The 18,933-nt window shown below is 39.6% G+C and overlaps 1 protein-coding gene across 5 annotated transcripts in view; it reads right to left on the bottom strand.

Annotated features, from left to right (window-relative positions):
- GRID1 (glutamate ionotropic receptor delta type subunit 1) overlaps positions 1 to 18,933 on the bottom strand; it is a 483,696-nt gene that overhangs the window by 280,906 nt on the left and 183,857 nt on the right. For all 5 annotated transcript variants that reach the window (XM_053949219.1, XM_053949215.1, XM_053949216.1 and 2 more), the window contains exon 3: positions 8,667 to 8,951. In XM_053949219.1, coding sequence (XP_053805194.1) covers positions 8,667 to 8,951 — 285 coding nt within the window. The remainder of the gene's footprint in view (positions 1 to 8,666; positions 8,952 to 18,933) is intronic.

The raw sequence follows: 18,933 nt of genomic DNA, 5'->3' as shown, positions 1-18,933 counted from the left end.
GCAATGTCAAATATTAACGCAAGCGGGCCAAAGCAAAATGACTTTGAGAATTACTGAGGAACTGCATTAGGACAAGTGAGATCACTGGGTTATGGCCCGTTATGCAAGGAAGGCATTTTGTACTTCAGACACTGGATGTTGCTTGGTCTTTTGGTATAAACATAACAATTCTTCTATTGCACAGTTTCTGTACCTGCCTGGCTCCCCATGCATGCTTTGCTAGAAGACACTTTGCTGTTGATATAAGCAAACAGTGGCCAGAAGCAGAACAGAAGAAATCACTCTGACTTTGGAAATTAAATTCAAGCCAGCCATAACACACACCAGCACTAAATCACAGTCCTGAATTCCCTTCCTCATCTGCTATGGAACAGCTGAAGACTTATCCACCCCAAGGTTTGATTGTTGCTGATGGATGAGGTAGGGTGCTGGGAAGGTGCCAGGGAAGGCCATGGAACAGGTGATCTTGAGTGACATTGTGTAGTGCTTACAGGTTTACACAGCTGCTGACGAGTCTGGAGCCAAGTGCTATAGGAGCACCTAAGGGAGCTGTGAGTGCCTACCCTGGAGAAAAAGAGTCTCACAGGAGACCTCTTCTCTCCCTGTAAATACCTGAAAGGAGGTGGCAGCCAGGCAGGGTCCATCTCTTCTACCAGGTAACAAGTGAGAGGTCAATAAGAAATGGCCTCACGTTGCATGAGGGGAGGTTTAGATTGGATATCAAGAAAAACCTCTTCACTGAAAGAGTCACCAAGCCCTGGAACAGGCTGCCCAGGGAAGCAGTGGAGATGGTGGAGTCATCATCCCTGGAGGCATTTAAAAGACCTGTAGACATGACACTTAGGGACATGGCTAATATTTGGACTTTATGATCTTAAAGGCCTTTTTCCAATCTAAATGCTTCAATGAAGTGGGGACTGCCAATAATTCCTGATCCCATTAGACATTCCAAATTGATGAACTCTACTGTCTCCAAATAGTGTGACAGTAGCTGCTGCCATTTAGTGCTCTCCCATCACAGGGAAAAACGAATTAAATTATTGCAAGGGATATCCCAGCTCAATTTTTGTCTCTTTCTTGAAGCCCTCTATAGCTCTCCCATATGGCTTTGTAAGAAACAGTCTGTTTGAGTCTTGGTTACTAAACCAAGAGACACTAAAACAAAATAGCCAATATTAAAAAAGCATTTCTGTAGGACTCAATGTTCCCCAGTAGTGAGACTAATCCTATTTACTCAATTTGTACACAAAAAAAGAATGCATTATTTCCACTTAAACAAATGCTATAATAAGATGATGAATATTAAATCACTCTCCAATAGAACTCAGACATTCAGATTACATTGGTAATGGGCTCTGACTCTGAAAAATCCAAACTTTGAAGCATTTTTTCCTCTGCTTTTTATTTAATTTTTACAGTCTAATGATGCATTTTCTCCTAAAATGATTGAAATCACTCTTAAAATAACTCTCAGAGCACCAGATCCAAACATTAAATACAAGAGAAGGTAAATGCAGAAGGTATAAAAGGCACACACAGCACAATTCAATGAAGAGCAAAACTCTGCTCCCTTTGCACATGTCTGGCTGGGAGGTGAAATTTGTGCAGCTGTGGACAGCTAGCTAGACATTAAAAACAATTTGGACAGGGTGCTGAAGAAAGCCAGCAAACCCACACAAAGTTTCAGCCATAAGAAAAAATAAATAAATAAAGCACAGAAATGTAAGAAGGAGAAGGAAGGGGATTTCTGCCTCAATAAGGAAAACAGAAGGAAGTGTTGGGAAGCCACATCAACCCTTAACTGGGTAAAATAAATGAGAAACAATCTCCAAACAGGCAGGAACCCAAAGAAGTCCTGTCCATAGTGGCATCAGAAAGATTACTGGGGGACTGGGCAAAGGCACAAAAGGAGCAGAGGAAATACGTTTACTTGATTCTGTGTATGGACTCATGTACACATTTACACACAAGTGTATACACATCCATGCATATAAACAGACACACTCCTTTACTATTTCTCTTGAAATTATTACATAAATATCTATCTATATACATTTCTGTATCTAAATCTATCCATACATATGTGTGTTTTCATATATATGTATACACACAGATGAATCCTCTCCCCTACTACTTTCATGAAAGCCAGTAGGGATTGGGAACTTATTCAAAGCTCATTGCAAATTGAGATATCTGAATAGATTTTCTCATAATGATGTCACTGCCTAAAGCCTTGCATACATCCTCCAGGACAAACTTCAGCCTTTCTGTTCAATTTCCAGCTATGCTTTAATCCGATAATTTCTAAGTGGATGTGTAAGCATTCAGTCCCTAACAAATCTGAACTAAAGAGACTCCCTTCTGGAATGGGGTCCTCAGACTCCCAGCTCAAGAACACCAAATCATCCTTACATATCTCCTTGTCTTTTTCACACACCTGAACAAACTGTTTAGCTTCATGCCATCGGTCTAAGCTCAAGAGATTCTATCTACCATCAGTCAGGGAAAGAAAGCCAAGAACTTAGGCTTTCTACAGATAACAGCTACACTTTTCAAAGACCTCTCTGTCCAAAATGAATTCATCTGCACCCTCTGGTTCCAGGCTGCTGAAGTTGCCCTTTCTCTAAACAGTGCGTGCTGTATTATTCTGTTTCAGAATATAAAGGGGGGAAAACAAAATCACCAATACCCCCTAGATTCTACAAAGTTGATCCTGAAGACTGGTCACTAAAATGAAACCAGTTTAAAAAGAGACAGTAAAGAATGAGCAATGAGAGCTTTCAGGACTAGATTAATAATCACTTTTGACCAGATGACTGACCTGAAAAACTGGTCCAAAACTGCTTCTAATAACACCTTTCATTTCCCTTTCTCATGAGCATACACTCAGAGACTTCTGAAATCTTTTAAGATACCAAGTGATTTTAAAAATATCTATTTTGAATACAGAGTGCAAACCTTTTCTGAAAGTGTTAGTCCAGGGGATTTTGAATTTTTTAAAAGAACTTGCACCATCTCTCTGCAAAACATTTTTCAAACTATTTGAAAGTTCAGAATTATTTCCTGAACTTGCCTTGACTTTCTGAGTGACACAAGATGCCTGAAACTGCCCAAACTCTTGGTTCAGAGATCTCTGACTAGTTTTTGCTACCACTGAAGTTTACAGGTAAGCTGTGATAATACACATTGAGAATAAAGGCTGTACCATAACTTCAAGATCATTTGTATATCACATCAGGCATTGTCCTGGAAGCATTTAATATGTTTTATGGGAAACAACCACTGCCTATGCTCCCATACCTTGCTAGGAATTATGGGGATTAGAAAGGGAGAAATCTCTCTGCTGCTATTAGCACACACACTCACATACCTTAAAAATCCAAGTATTAAAAGTAATGTAAAAGTAATAATTGGAAGTGAAATTGACTTCCTTTAATTACATTTGGTGTTACATACTGTGATGCATTACCAAATAAAAAGAAATACCATCACAAATGACAAAAATCCATGCTTAATTTAAGCAGACCAATTACTTTAAGTGCTGCTACAGTCAGAAAAGTGATTCAAGGATAACACAATTCCATTTCTTCAATAGCTTCCAGATCAAATTCAATGTAAAAGTCAAAAGGTCAATTTTTTTTCTCTACCCCATGGTATCACAAACTCCCTGTTGGACCTGGAGAACTTGGCTGAGTTCGTTCTTTCCTGGCATTCTCCGTAGCTGCAATGATGATCATACATTAAAAGACACAAACTTTTTACAGGAAAGTCTTCATTTTTTCCAGGTAGATTCTATATTAGTCTGGAAACTAGACATCCAGTATGCAGTTATGCCTGAATAACTAGGTACTGCAGAAATTGTGTAGAATAAATACTCAGACAATTCTGCTCCTTGTTGGGTGAAAAGGTGCTTAGCCCCAGTCCCTCCCTCCCCTTTATTACCTCATACAGCAGCATCAGTGCAGAGATGGCTGAGGATTCCCTAAGTGATTGCTGTTGCAGACTGATGAGCATAAAGAAGTTACATTTCTCTGCAGCTGGCTGCTTAAAATCTACATATCTTTCTACTAAAACAGCAATCTCAATTCAAGCTTCTCCACAACAGTTCCAGCTGGGATGCACCAACCAGCTGGAAAAAAACAGGTATTTTTAATAATACAGGCAAACTCTTATCAACCCAGCTCATGCAGGACAAGTCAGACACTTCCTGGTAGTGTCAGATTTGCTCAACAGGCACCTACCAATACATGTGCAGGTGGCTCAACACCTCAGGTGTCAGATTGCCTGTACTTATATTAAGCAAGGTGTGCTCACTGGAAATATGGCAGCCCCAGTGATGCAGAAGTGGCTGTCCGGCAGATGAAATCACAACACAGAAAGCGGAAGATAACTTCTGTTATAAACAGACAAGGATAAAAGAAAACTTAAAGCATGTAAGGTGAAAATAGCTCATGTGCAAATGCTCTGTATTGCTTCTTTTTTGTTGTGACAGTCAATGTTTCACATCACAAGTGATTTGCAGTGCTCCACGTGGACTGTGCAAATGCATGCATTTCTCTATTTTCATTACGATATTCCTCTGCAAATTAAACAAATGGAAGGGTAGCAGCCTGCACAAAGGGATCTTGACAAAAGGCAGACCATTCCAGGACCAATATCTTATTGTAAAATTAATAATAGCACAATTCCTGTAATTTACAATCATGACTGAGGCTCTTGACAGGTAGGACTCAGAAATGAAACTGTCACACAATTGCTGTGGGAAAAACAACTTCCCACAAAACCAGTCATATTGAAAATTAAGTTCCTTCCACATAGCAAGATTGATCAAGTAGCATTCAAAGTTAATGCAGGACCACATAAAAAGAATAGACCTCTAATCTTGGGAAAAAAAAAATTAGAAATCAATAAACTGTGGCCTTGGGGTTTTTCTCCTATAGGAACCAAGCTTCATAGCTCAGTTTGGAAGGTCAAATGTTCTTCAAAAGTTTTTTCTATAAAACCGTTATACAAGACTTTTCTTCAGCAGACAACACTCACTTATTGACACCAAAACTTAAGAACAAACTATTACAGCTACTTTTCACAGGTCTAACACCATTTTCATTGACAAAGTGGATGTATAAAATACCCTATTTTATCTTACATTTTGTAATATAGATATTCAGACATGTATGAAAGAAAGCAAAGACCTAATCTAACTATAGAGATAAGAAGTGTTTTTCAGTAGTAAAGTTAATCTATTGAAAACATAGCTATTACTCACATTTCTCTTCAGAAATATGATTTAATATGCCTCATTGTTTTCATTTTCACATCCAGGTCCCAAAACCCTTCTCAAATCCATCCTCTAACCACACATCTGTTTATTTGCTCATCCTAGAAGCACAGTTTCAACTGTTTATTTCCCAACCTCATCTTCTGGTGGGTGGTACCCAGTGCTTTAAACTGATAGTCATTTTACAGCTTGGTAAGATTCTTTATGAAACTTTCCCCACTACCAATTTTTCTGCCAGAAAGTTTGACTACTGATGCTTCTACATCCAGAAGGTCAGCAAAATAAAATATTAAACTTCCCAGCAGGCCTGTGCACATTATTGCAATATATGTAGAGGCACAAAAGATGCTCTTGTAGAGGAAAATATAATTCAAAATACATCAGCACAGCTGAACCTTCCTAGGATGACATAACAGATCAGAATTCTGTTGCAAGTTCTTTTACAGCTGGGTAGACCTGATTCCACAGAGCAGCACCATCTGAGAGCCACTGGCAAACTTAGGGGCAGCTGGCATTTTTCACCAAAAAATGAATGTCAGTCTCAGCAACAGCAACCTTCCGGTGTGATCAATGGGGAATAGGTTTCTGTGCATCTTCTGAAACCACACACAAACCACAAATGAGAGAAGTGCAAAAATAAGGGCTAAATCATGAGGAGGCAATATCTGTATTAACTTCTATCTTTTCTTGTGCAAATGCAGGGGAACTGAATGGATAATTATCAACCAATCTTTCCCCTGTTGGTACAGCTCAGTAGGAATCTCTTGATTTCTTGTTGAAGACTTCAAGGCATTTTATGTAAAGGACTATATCCTTTCACTGAAGTTGTGCAGACATTTTTATCTGTCATTTCAGTGTGGAAAAAAGGCATATTTTATTGTAACCACAAGAATATTAGGGGCTTGTTAGGCTGTTGAGAAACTACTCTGTGTTTCTAAGAGCCAAGTCCATTACTTTTCCACAGAATGCTACTTAGTCTTCAGAAAATCTGCCAGTTTCCACAAGGAGGACACCAAGGACCTTTAGAAACCAGCATATGAACAAATTAAAACACTACTCAAGGGAACTTTCAGAGATCAGGTAGAGAAGGACCACTTATTATAGAAAACCACCAAAGCCCAGTGCTGGAAACCCTCTGGAGTCACAAATACGTCACCTCCCTGATCATGGCCAGCAGGGAACTCATGCCCATTGGGCAGGGAGGTGCTGCTGGAGAAGCAGGAGCAGGGCTCTGTGGAAGCTCAGTGCTGAGGAAAGGGCCATGCCCCAGGAGCCAGGCATATGTTTTGGAGCTCAGCATGCAATATCCTGGGAAGTGGATTATTTATCTTCTATTCACCAATCCACGCCCAGATCTGGCAAGGTTCAGTTGGCTTCTTTATGGAAACTCCTCCCACCAAATTCTTATGAAAAAATAATTCTAATGGAATTAGCATAAGATGGATGTCACATCCATGAGGAGAAGGAGAGGAAAGAGCAGTTGCAATGCACACCACACTCCCCATTGGAGGGAGCAGAATGCCTGGGGCAATCTTTCATAAACTTAATGTCTTACTGAAACAGCCTGTGCCAAATGGAAAAGCTAAATTTGATCGTAACTGAATTTAGAGGTATGTGAATTAAGGGTTTCAGGATTTGCTACTGAGATGTGTTAAGCCTTTGCAAGAAAAAAAAAGAAAAAAAAGACAAAGAAACACAGATGCATCACTGGAATAAGGGATACCATAGTTCAGTAAGCAGATAGGCTAGTAGGGAAAATAGGCAATAGCAGTTTGCAATTCGAGCATCTGGGGTGCTTTTAAGACATTCTAATAAGATTATTTCTTCCCCCTTCATTCTTGAAATAACTTGGAATAATTTTGACTCTTTAAACCCAATCCTCTGCTAAAGAGCAACATTCTCATCACTACCACAAGGCCACCAAAAGCACTTCTGCTTTCAAATCATTCACTCTTCAAGCATTACAGAGGACAGTAATTACAGAACAGTTTATTTTCTGGGTTACTAGATTTTTGAGCCTACAGATTAGCTCTACAAGCATCATGGAATTCTTCTCATGCTTAAAACAATTCTATGTCGTTAAAAAGATGTTAGAGTCTCAGTTGATTTCCTACTTAAAACCATCCTTATCATCCTCAATGTTCCTGTTAAAGAAACAGCAAATAACTATCTAGCAACTAAGAAGAGAAATCTGCACCCAAGACTTTTAGAATTCTTTTAAACTCAATTGTTGGTTGTTCATTTGTCTGCTTCTTGGATTTTGGAGATTTTTAAATCAGGACTAACCAAACTTCAAAACCAAAGATGCTATTTCTCTTTAACTTGCCACTGAAAATCTGATAGTATATACTATCAAAGAGAATCCAAATATATTCAGAATTCAGAGAATCCAAACAGATTTATTTTGCAATGGTGGAAGATGTATACAATCTAAACTATATAAGCATAGGCATGTCTATATGCATAGACATACATAAGATTATTTTTCCCTATTATGATTTAACCTTATGTTTGCTTTTTTTATATTCTGTTCATGGTAAATCACCACGTCAAAAGATTATGTGTCACAGTTTAAAGCAAAAGTATTAACAGGGTTTTAAAACATACCATAGAAGATTTATTTTCCCCATTACAGATCCTATATCCTAAGACAGGAGTGCTGAATGTACCATGAGTTAAACATATGGAACAGCGCTCATATCAGTTGAGCAGGGGTGGGGGGAATATAAAAAAATATATACACAGTTCCCTTTCCCTCTGAGAGCCCAGCATGATGAGAGATTTGGGGGTTTATTATCCTTTACACCTATCATAAGGTACCTGGGCAGAGACTCCTGTTCCTCAAGTTTGAGCTCGAAGTAAGAACTTTGCTGAAGGAAATGCGTAAGATTTAGATAAGACAGTAACTCTAGTTTTCAGTTTAACACCAGGAATATCACTGTGAAATTTAGTCTAGATACAGAATAGTGTGTGGAAGCATGTGAAAAAAGTAACAGTTATTGTGAAAATTTACTTGTAAAGAGAACAGTACTCAGCTTTGATAGAAACCATTTTCTGGAACAGGTAGAGACCATGCTGAACTTCCTTGCACATCTATGTGACCCCTGCTGATCAATGTCAACACTTGATTAACATTTTACTGAAAAAGTGTGAGAAGATTCAAACTTTGTCTGTCTGGGTAGGTGTTGCTAAGCAACTTTGCTCCTTCTCTGAGAACTAGTCTTCACAGCAACCTTTCCTTCAAGACAAAGACCTTGAAACACTCTCTCCTTTGTCAGTGAGAAACCCAGCATGCCATATTCCACCCTTCCTCTTTACATTTCCCTCCCCACCTCCCAGTTAAGAAGAAACGAACATAACGGCGCCTGAAACGCTGTCCTTCCCTTACCGTAATCGCTGTCGTAGAAGACGATGAACTTCTGCCAGCGCAGCTCGGTGACCAGCTTGAGCATGACGTCGTTGAGGCGCACGGGCGGGCGCGCTGCCAGCGTGTACTCCTCGTCCTCCAGGCTGGGGTTGAGCTGGCAGGCCGTGCGCGGGGAGCCGCCCGTGCTGCGCTGCACGAACAGGTGCGGGATGTGCATGGCGTCCGTCAGCGACTGCAGCGCGTTGGCCGACGCGCAGCCCGTCGACGTCACCAGGGCCAAGATCCCCAGGGTCATCAGGTCGCAGGCTGGAGAAGACAAGACGTAAAGCGGGGTTTGAACGAGCTCAGCAATTCCTTCGGCCAACCTCGATGCTAAGAAGGGAACGAGGAAGGTTTTGCCCTTGCCATCAACACAGAGCTGAAATTATTTCTATTGCACTATCAGCCAAAGCCTTTCAGAGTTAGGTCCTGCACCTTTACAGTAGGAGACGGTATCTGCAATCTGTCCTGGTATGCCAAAGTTGAGGACAGATAACATAACTACTGTCAGTCCCTGAGACAACAGCTGATGTGGATGGAGATTATGGCCCTTGCTTCAGGTCAGTCCTGGTGCATGCAGGAACTGAATTCCCATTTTTTAAAACTCATTTCACTGCTTTAACCCCTTAATCCTTGTTGGATACACTGAATGAAGATTTTGGACAATAAAGAGCAATTTCCATTCCAAGGACTTGCCTCACACAGCAGAGATTTTAGGGAATTTTTAAAGTGATAAAAAACATTCACTGTGTGTCTCAGAGTACTGAAGAAATAACAAAGGCATTCTTTAGAACCAAGACAACTCATGAATGACTAAACAATTATTAGTAACACTGTAGCTGTCATTAAAAAGATCTGGAAAAGCACATATCATTTAAAAACACAGCATATACATTTGACCCCATCTGTTTTTGAGAATGAAGCATTATTCTCATGCTGAGTTTGAAACACAGACTGTGGAGAGGCCTAGGCAGTCTGCTCTGCTGCTCAGGTCACCACACATGTCATGTTTTTGCAGGACTTCTCTAGATCAGGCAACCTGATATTCAGCTGCAGTTAGAAAATATTTCCAGCCAGAGCCCTCAGCACCTATTCAGTCAGTAGTGGTGAGAAGACTCTGTAGGATCACAGGGCAGCCAGGGGTGCTGGTTTTTGCTAACTCTAGCGAATGAATGGCAGCAAAGTTGGCCCTGGGAGCTCAGCACAGGAGATCCTCCAAGGTTAGTCTGGCACCAGCCCTGAGGGTCCCCCAGGGGCACTAGGAGCTGTCTGCTCCACCTTTGAAGAGGGCTGGGGGCAAGCTCAGGCGTTCAGCAGCTGTTTCAGATCCCAACAAGCACAAGCACAGCCTGCCCACAGGAAACCCTTGCTCTGCTCCCCCAGCACAGAAAGCTGGACAGGAGGGGACTGGAGATGCTCCACAGCCCTGGGCAGTCTGCACAAGCTCGTTAACAGTGTATGTAGAAAGAGCCTCTGGGGTGCAATTCAGAGCCCCCGGGACACCCAGAGAGCTGAGCAGGAAATTCAGCTTCCAGCTGGAGAGGGGAGGCTGCCCATGCTGGTGCTTCCCTCTGGCAAGGAGACTGCACGGGCTGTGGGACTGCAGCCACACTGCCACAGGTGACCTGCTGCCTCATCTCCAGTGGAAAGGCAGAAAAGAGAACACAATCTATTAAAAAGCATTTATTTATCCTCCTCCAAACACTTTTAAGTATATCTCCACTTTCAGAGGCCAGAAAGTCAAAGGAAGTAGATTATAAATAATCAATAGTAATTAATAGTTAAGCATCAACTAATATTAATTACATAAAGTCCCCATAATTAAATATATAACTGTTTCTCACACAACCAATGAACCACGCCACCAAAAATCTTCTTAGACCAGACAGAAAATAGATATATTTCACTTTGATATGGGATAACACAAAGAAAATGTTTGATCTTCTCTGTGCACAGAATGTTCAACATGTATCCTGATGCAGTAAAGATGAAGAGCTTTTAAAATTATTTCCTTGATGGTCTTTACAATAAACATATGTCAGCTGCATTATCTAAATTTACTCTGTGTTGATTATAGTTATATGAAATTGTTCTTTGTTTTTCCTGAGAGCTGACCTGATTTAACAGCAGGGAGGCATTATATTTGCCAAATGGGAGACCCAGGTTCAGGAACAGATTTGATTTCCCAGGCTTCTTGCCAGAGAAAACCGAACATGTCATACAGGTAATTTATTTAGTCACAGTAGGGGAGGGAACAGAGAAGTGAGAACAGAGGGAGAGAACAGCAGAGCTGAGCCATAAACCCCTGCAGAGATCACCAGCCAGCAAGCTTTGCTGTCACCAAGGGCGAGAGCAGCAAGCCACAAGGGGCTGTTGCAGGAACAATTTACTTGCAAACAAGACAGAAGGAGACAAAAACAAAGCCCTTTCTGATGGGAGGCTGCATTCGGAGAGTCACTTATTTGTGCAATTCAGAGCTGATCACCAGTTGTGCAACAAGAAAAATCTTCATTCAGTGGCTGACACTAACCAAAAGCTGCTGCTTGTTACAGCAGAAAGACTAGAGAGGCAACAGATCACAGCAAATGGGCCCCCTTATCTCCCAGCACAGCCCACCAAGCACAGCTGAATTATCTCAGCAAAGACCATTTCAGCTGAGGCATTTTCCCAGTGTTTTGTAGTTTGTGTCCATGGGTTAAATTGAAGAATTAGTCAATATGTTTCACATTCTGATATTTTTTGTCAATTGATTATGTTCTGCCTGAAAGCATATGCTGCTTAGTACATGTGTGCTCCTCTTGCCTCTGTTTTGAGATAGCAGGCAATAAAAACTGGAACGACTAAAGGAAAAAAAAAAGTTTCTTGTTTTCTGAATTGCTTTCTTTACTCAAATTACAGAACATGAAACAGAACATGTCATTCTTAATAGAAGACTTTCATTATACAAAAATACAATAGATTCCAAGAAGTTCAACCTCTCCACAATTATTGCACTGAAGGGTAAGAATAAGCTTTGAGGACATAAAGGAAAGTATTACTTTTTACACGAGTAACACAATGGGGAACAACAGCATAACAGACTCCATTAAAAAACTTGTTAGCTCTTAAGGCATCTCAAAATTCCTTAGCAAAGGAACATTTGAGGATTACACAATCTTGGAAGAAAACTGGTGGACCACTTTTTTTTTTAGTATTTCCCCCACATTCCTAGAATTTCCTGCACAGAAAATAGATGCAATTTTCTGTTTAACTTCACAATAGCTATGGATTTGCAGCAACAATCAAATATCTTTGGCTCTGTGACTGACTGGCTAATTCTGTCTACCAGTTGCAATTTCATAAGCATTCAAAAGAACCTGCGATTTTTGCATTAAAATTTCATAACCCTGATCTTGATATTCTTACAAGCTGAATACATTTGATTTGAAATGCTTTGGTCCACATCAAACTACAAACATAAGGGAAAGGGGAATCAAAACACCTTGAGAACTTCAGTGATCTTCAACTACTATAGTTATGTTAATATACATTTAATCATCTTCTAACTAAAATACTTCCATATTTCTTTATGTTGCAGATATCTTTACTTAGGTTTTATAAAATAAGGCCTTTAAAGTATTTTTTCCACAGATGAAAGGGCAGAAATGTTCTGGTAATTCTGCCCCAGATTTGACTGCTATTTAAACAGAAATAGATATTAGTTTACTGTGCTGAGAATTACACTATCACCATCAAACTTCATTTTAAGAAGATACCAACATCATACAAACCATACAATAAGAAATATGCAGTCTAACATGATGAAAATATGAACATCATCATACCTAAAGAATAAAACTTCATTAATATATTTGAGCCAACTAAATCATGTCATGGTGCTTTTTCAGTGTTGGCCTCTATCAACAGACCATCTCTCAAGTTTATTCTTGGATATCATTGAAGTTTCCCAAACTATTGAATAATCCTGTTTTTCATTGTTTTGGTGAAGTAGCTTTCCTAACCTATTCTTTTGAAGTCTGTTTTCAGAGACCCCCTTTTACACATCTGCTTGACACTTTAACATCTTTATCTGTTATCTCCATCAGCGTTTCACAAAATACTGCTTTCTTCTCCATCTATTGCCTCTAATTTTATTCTCGCATCATAGCAATAGATACAAAACTCTCTCATTCTGTGACCCACATCTCTAACTCCAGACCACCTCTCTAAATCCATTAAGACTACACTTAAGAAGCTATTAATTTCAGACTTTGCCTTATCCACACCACCTTTCTCATCAGCGGGACTCCTCATGGCACATGAGACAATGCAAGACTTCTGCTTTGCTGCAATCATCCTTCAGGTCTTTCATTTCTACCACTGCTTCCTGTACTTCCTAATTATGAAGACAGGTGCAGATGGCAAAATCCTGATTTGGCACCATCTTCATGGGGATATTTGCATTAAGAGCTTTATCTCAGATCTCTGTAATTAAATCCCTCTCTCTCCAAACCACTGGGGATTAAAATACTCCAAAAGAAACTGTTATCTTGCCCCTGGCAATGTGACAACATGACCATCTCTCAGTCTCCCTTTCAGTGACTTCCTATTATCAGAAAAGGGTAGAAATTTCTTCCTTTGTTTCCTCCATTATCAACAGAGCAGCTGCCAGTGTAATTTCAGCTCTAACAGTATATCCACCTACTGGCATTCACACTGCCTCTTCAAATTTCCATGTCTTTCTGTCTCTCACTTCTGGGCATCACCATCCTGCCCACTCTGGACACCCTCTCATATTTAATAAATCCTCTTCAAGTTTTCAGTTGAATATTTTTCATTCTTTTTCAGTTTGACTAACCCTTAGGAAAGCTTTATTGCACTGCAAATGAACAATCATCCAAATCACAAATAACTTGCATTAAAAAAAAAAAATCACTGTCTGAAAATTGAGAGGCTGTTGCCTTTCTGCTTGGAAAGGTTTTCAAAGGAAGGAAGATAACTTCAGACATGCTGTATTAATCTGCAATGAAGTGATTAACTAAGTTGGCACTTAAGTGTCTGTGATTAGGTTTGAAAGCCACCTTCCTGCTGAGACAAGGGACTTCATGCTTGCCTCAGTACTACTTCCTCAGTCAATCTCGCAGAAAACTAACTTTTCACATTATTTATCTTTCAAAGTATGAAACACAGCAGATTCTGGGGGAAAACCCTTTTTTTTGGGAACCTAAATCCTAATATTCCATGAGAATATCAAGGCCTGTAATATCTGCTGAAAATGTACAGTTAGCAGATCCCAACTGAACTAGCAAGCAGATGCAGAATGTCATATGCTATATACAAATTAACTACTGTATTATTTATGGGTATAAAATTTCATTAACAATTTGGTTCATTAGCCAATTTCTAAATAATCACAGATACATGTAAAATTTTGGGGTGAAACACTGGAACAACCAAGAGTCAGGAGATAAAAATGTATCAGTTCATAAAATTGTGTCTTGAATCAAGATGTAAAGTCTGTAGGAAACATGCCCACAGAGAGAGTCTCAAATTAAATGGAAAAAGTCCTTCTAGGAGGTGTGTTGAAGCACTGAAATTATATAGACAAGACAATGATGCAAGGAGAAAGACTGCATCCACCAAGCAATATTTCAAACTCAAGTGGATAATGATACAATTCTTCCAGAAAAAGCCAAAATAACACAAACCACAGAAGGGTTTTCACACGTATCTAAGCAAAACCTGTTTTGCTGTAGTACATGAGAAACTTCCATGAAGTTAGGGCACAGGCCCACAGCTAATTCAGCCACCCAGAAAAATAACAAAATATTATTAGCTATCTACATCTTGCTCCTCTTTAAGCCTCAAAACACCTTTAAAATTTATTACTTTTGTGCAAAACTAGCTGATCAGGCAGAAAAAATTATAGAATAATCTCATCTATATCACTGAGAATGCTTCTATTAAAAATATTGATTTATACAAAGATTCACTCCTATTATTGTTGTATTAAAAACAACATTAAAATTAATTATCTAAGCACTTGCTGAACCTCATGCTTCACTAAATGGGGTTTTCTGAAGAGCAATTTGTTTCTTGCTTCACATTTTATGATGTTTCTTATTCTCCAGCTTCTTTCCTTAACTGAGAAAGGCAATTCATAATGAATTTGTATAATTTGCACTTAATGACGTGCTATGTAGTTGTTCTCCCTTTGGATACTCAGCAATAAGCTTATTTTTCTTTGTTTCATTTCCGTAGGCTTTTACTTACCTTTATGTTCTATACTTACACTATGTTTCTACAAATAACAAAGAATTTATTATTTTTATTAGGAAATCTACATGAAGATACAGTTACTTGTCACATAATGACTGATAATATAGAGAAAAGATAACAAAGGTAGACAGCAAAAACCTTTTATGTAGCACTTCTATTGCTGTATCACCTTATATGTAGTAAAAATGGATATTTCCTACTCCATTATCAAAACAAAATGCATTGTACAACTAGAAAGAAAATTCACAATTTCTCCTCTGTGGTTATGTTAAAAAAAATATAATAATCAAGCCAACCAAAACCCCAAAGTGCTTCATCTTAGGCATGTCCATTTTTTGGATAAGATGTTTGAGAACAATAAATATTCCCTCCTCCCTCTTCTCTATCTGAGAAAGGGCAGGACAGATGTACCAGTACATTCATACATTAGTGTGTGCATGTAAGAATTCAAATAAACACTATGCCAGAATATCTCTGACAAAGCAGCACCTGAAAAACATCTCAAAAGCAAGGACAGCATGAAGATTTTAAAATGCTTGCCAAAAAAAATTGGGAAAATTGCTTCTAAAGGTCATCCCCCAATTCTTGGGCAGTCTTTCTATTGTTTTTCCATTATTCCAGGAGGATGGATAAGGGAATGAGGTGCTGGGGTCAGCAGCTGGCTCCATCCCTCCAGGCTCAGAGCACTAACAGGGGCCTTGTCACTGCTCAGTGACATCAACTGCTCAAGAGAAGCAGTTTTTACATCTTCAGCTTCCTTTCCACTCTATGTTTTACAACCTGATGTCTTGGGGGCCAACTCTCAGCATGTGCAAACTCTCAGAGCTCCCCTGGCACTACCAGAAGTGTCCTTTATATCTAAATAATTGCCACTGTGCCTTGTCTGCTCCATTAGCCCCTTGGCTCAGCATTTTCAGTACACTCTCAGTGTTGGCTGGCACACACACACACAGCTTTTGGTATGAAGGCTGCAAAACGCTTTCACTTCATAGGACCTATGATGAACACCAAAGCTGCATAAATCCTTTCCCTAGCATTCACATTAACTGCAACAACTGGAGATTTAAAGAACTATTGCTGGAAAGACAAACCAGAAAGCCATTTCTGTGCAGGACAATATTCTTTGTGTCAGAACTAACCCACTAAACCACTAACTACCATCCTTGAAAAATTAACCAGGCGCACGAAGAGGGGCAGTCTAGATCACTCTTCTGTTTGCATTATGCAAAAAATTACTCCAAAATGGCAAGTAATATACAAGAGAATAAAAACAATGATCAAAACTAGAGTTGTGGCTTTCATTTAATTTATGGGAGTGTATTAATAACTCCCTTCACTCTTTGATGGTCAAAATAAAACACCAAGCACAAGTAACACTGCTCTACTGACAACACAGTTTAGTTTCTGCACAACTGAGTGATGCCATCAAGTGGTCAACAAATACACCAGTTGTTTTCCAAGTAAGGTCTTTGGATTAATCTTCATTGAATACACTGCATTTTGTGTGGAGAAGCTTCTGCCATGAAATCAGCAAAAAGCACACTCCACTGATAAAAGTGCATCAATTGACAGCACTGCTGACAGATAAGAGATGGCCTTGTTTTTCCAAAAGACAGCTCTGACACTGCTCTCTAGCTCCTCCTAAGAAAGTAAAAGTCTCTGAGAGCACAAACAGCCTTCTAACTGCTTTAGAGTTGATTTTTGCTATTGGTTTTGCAGGTGGGTGCATCTAGAAGACCACACCAGAAAGGACTGCATAATGTAGGTATTAAAGCAATTTACCACTGTGAGTGGTTAAGGATGTGCAACATCCCAGAATTTAAACCTTTTCTAGTTTTCTTAATTAATAATATAAAGAGCCATAAGCAGCTAAAATAGAAATTCAATGGTACAGAATAACCGTGCTTCTGTTTTCTCAACAAAATGTAACTCCATTAGTGAAGACTTGCTCTTGGAATTGTAGTTTGGCATGATTAAAAATGTGAATAAGCATTTCTGGTAATTTTGAATAGTGCATAGTTCTACAGAACTACACATTAATCACAATGGCATCAAAATACTATTTTAAGGCACTAGGTGGAACTGAATCAGCTTTGATTTTTTTTTTCTTTTTCCCTTTCAACACTAGTTCTGAGGTAGAATTAACTGCAAACCATCTCAATTATTCACAGAACATAACTGCTTTTCTGAGCACTGCATATTTGATCTCTGTTCTATGTAAGTTCTTCAAGAATTATGTTTTCTTTTGCCCTTCAACACAGAATGAGCTGCACTCTCTCACCCTCTGCTTTTTTCACCTGCCTTTCATGACAAATCAATGACACAGAAGTATTTTTTACACCTTCATTAGCATTCTGCAAGGATGCCTGACTTTGTTGCCTCCTTTGGGACTATTTTACTTGTACACAGTGAGTATTATTTCAATGTCAGCGTGGCTCAGGCTCAGTTGGAGCACGCACCAAAGGAAAACACTCCTCTGCCATCTACAAAAAGCTGTCAATCACAGCAATTCCAGATAAGCTGGTAAAATCTCCAATTCTTTGGTACTGAGGAGCACATTTGGATGTGGAGCAGCAGTGACAACCAAGGAGCACGTTAGCCCTGCCTGCCTGTGTAAAGAGACCTATGCACAAATGGGGCCAAGAGAAACTTCCCTTTTGGGGGAGGCTTAGACTCTTCCCCTTTGCATCACACCTTAAGCTGAAAGCAGGAGGGATGAGCACCAGCCTAAGCCTCCTCAACACTGCTTCAGCACTACCTACAAAAGATTCCTGTTGTTTCCCCAGCACATTAGGAGCACGTGCCACGCACTGCACACTCCCACTCACGTAGGCATCATAAGCAAACCAAAACACTGACACATGATCTCCTTCCCAATCCACCATTTCAAGCGCCTACTTGAAAACAAAAAAGTCAAATAACCCCAAGCATTGCTCCAAAGTGGCACTTTACATCCTCAGACTTTAAGGGAGACTCTGGGGCACACACAATGCTGTCAGTGCTGCTGCATTACCAGAAGCAAAATGATATGAGGCTACACCATTGTCTCATGCACAGACAGCAAGTTCCATACTCCAACAAGCAGCTCCAGAAATGCACAGCCCTAAAACTTATCCTTATGGTCCCATCTATGATCTTCCCCCTCCCACAGCTGTTACTTCTACCAGCAAAGGGGACAGCGATATTACATAAGGCAGAGGAGACACCAGAAATCTTCACACAGCCAGGGAAGCACAGCCATGGTGAAGGAGCCCACTTATCTAAACAGCATTCACTTATTTATGCCAACTGCTGAAAGACTTGTAGTGTTTATGAATCTGGCTGTGACTCAGGATGTATTTATAGCATATATTTATCGACAAGCTTTAGGGGTTGATCTATTGAGAGATCTCTGCAATGTATCACATACTTACAACTACATTCAAAGATTATGCAAATATCCCAAGCCTAGCAACAGTCTAAAGCTGCTATGTCATTTTCTAAAATCAACTTAAAAAGGAACACTTTCTCCTTTCCTCACTCACGAAAGACATAACAAATGCCAAAATTATTTTTGCTCATTACTAAGGAAAGGTTCCTGTCCTCACTCAGCACTAGTATTTGTGATATAAAAACGACTTTGCTTGCAGATCTCAAATCCCGTGGCTGTCCAGTGCTATAAACTGGGTAGCATTAAAACACTGCAAATCTGCATTCTCCAGTTTTCCTTTTAGCATTTGCCACTGAATAACTTCAGACACCACATATAACTTTTTTAACACCTACTAAAGCTACTTTAAATTATTGGAGTATTACTCTGAATTTCTCTCTCCCCTTCAGCTCTGCATGAGACAAATCAGGGGAAAACATCAAAATTCACAAATTGTCAGGAGTTCTCATCTGAATACATTAAATTAGCCAGTTGTTCAAATGTGTTTAACACCTGGTAGTTCCCACTGTGAACCTGAGGGCAGACTTTCAAAAAGTCTCAACATTTACATGCTTCCTTACC

Source organism: Vidua chalybeata, chromosome 8 (assembly GCF_026979565.1).
Source record: "Vidua chalybeata isolate OUT-0048 chromosome 8, bVidCha1 merged haplotype, whole genome shotgun sequence".
NCBI lineage: Eukaryota > Metazoa > Chordata > Aves > Passeriformes > Viduidae > Vidua > Vidua chalybeata.
This window is presented reverse-complemented; position numbering and strand designations above follow the sequence as displayed.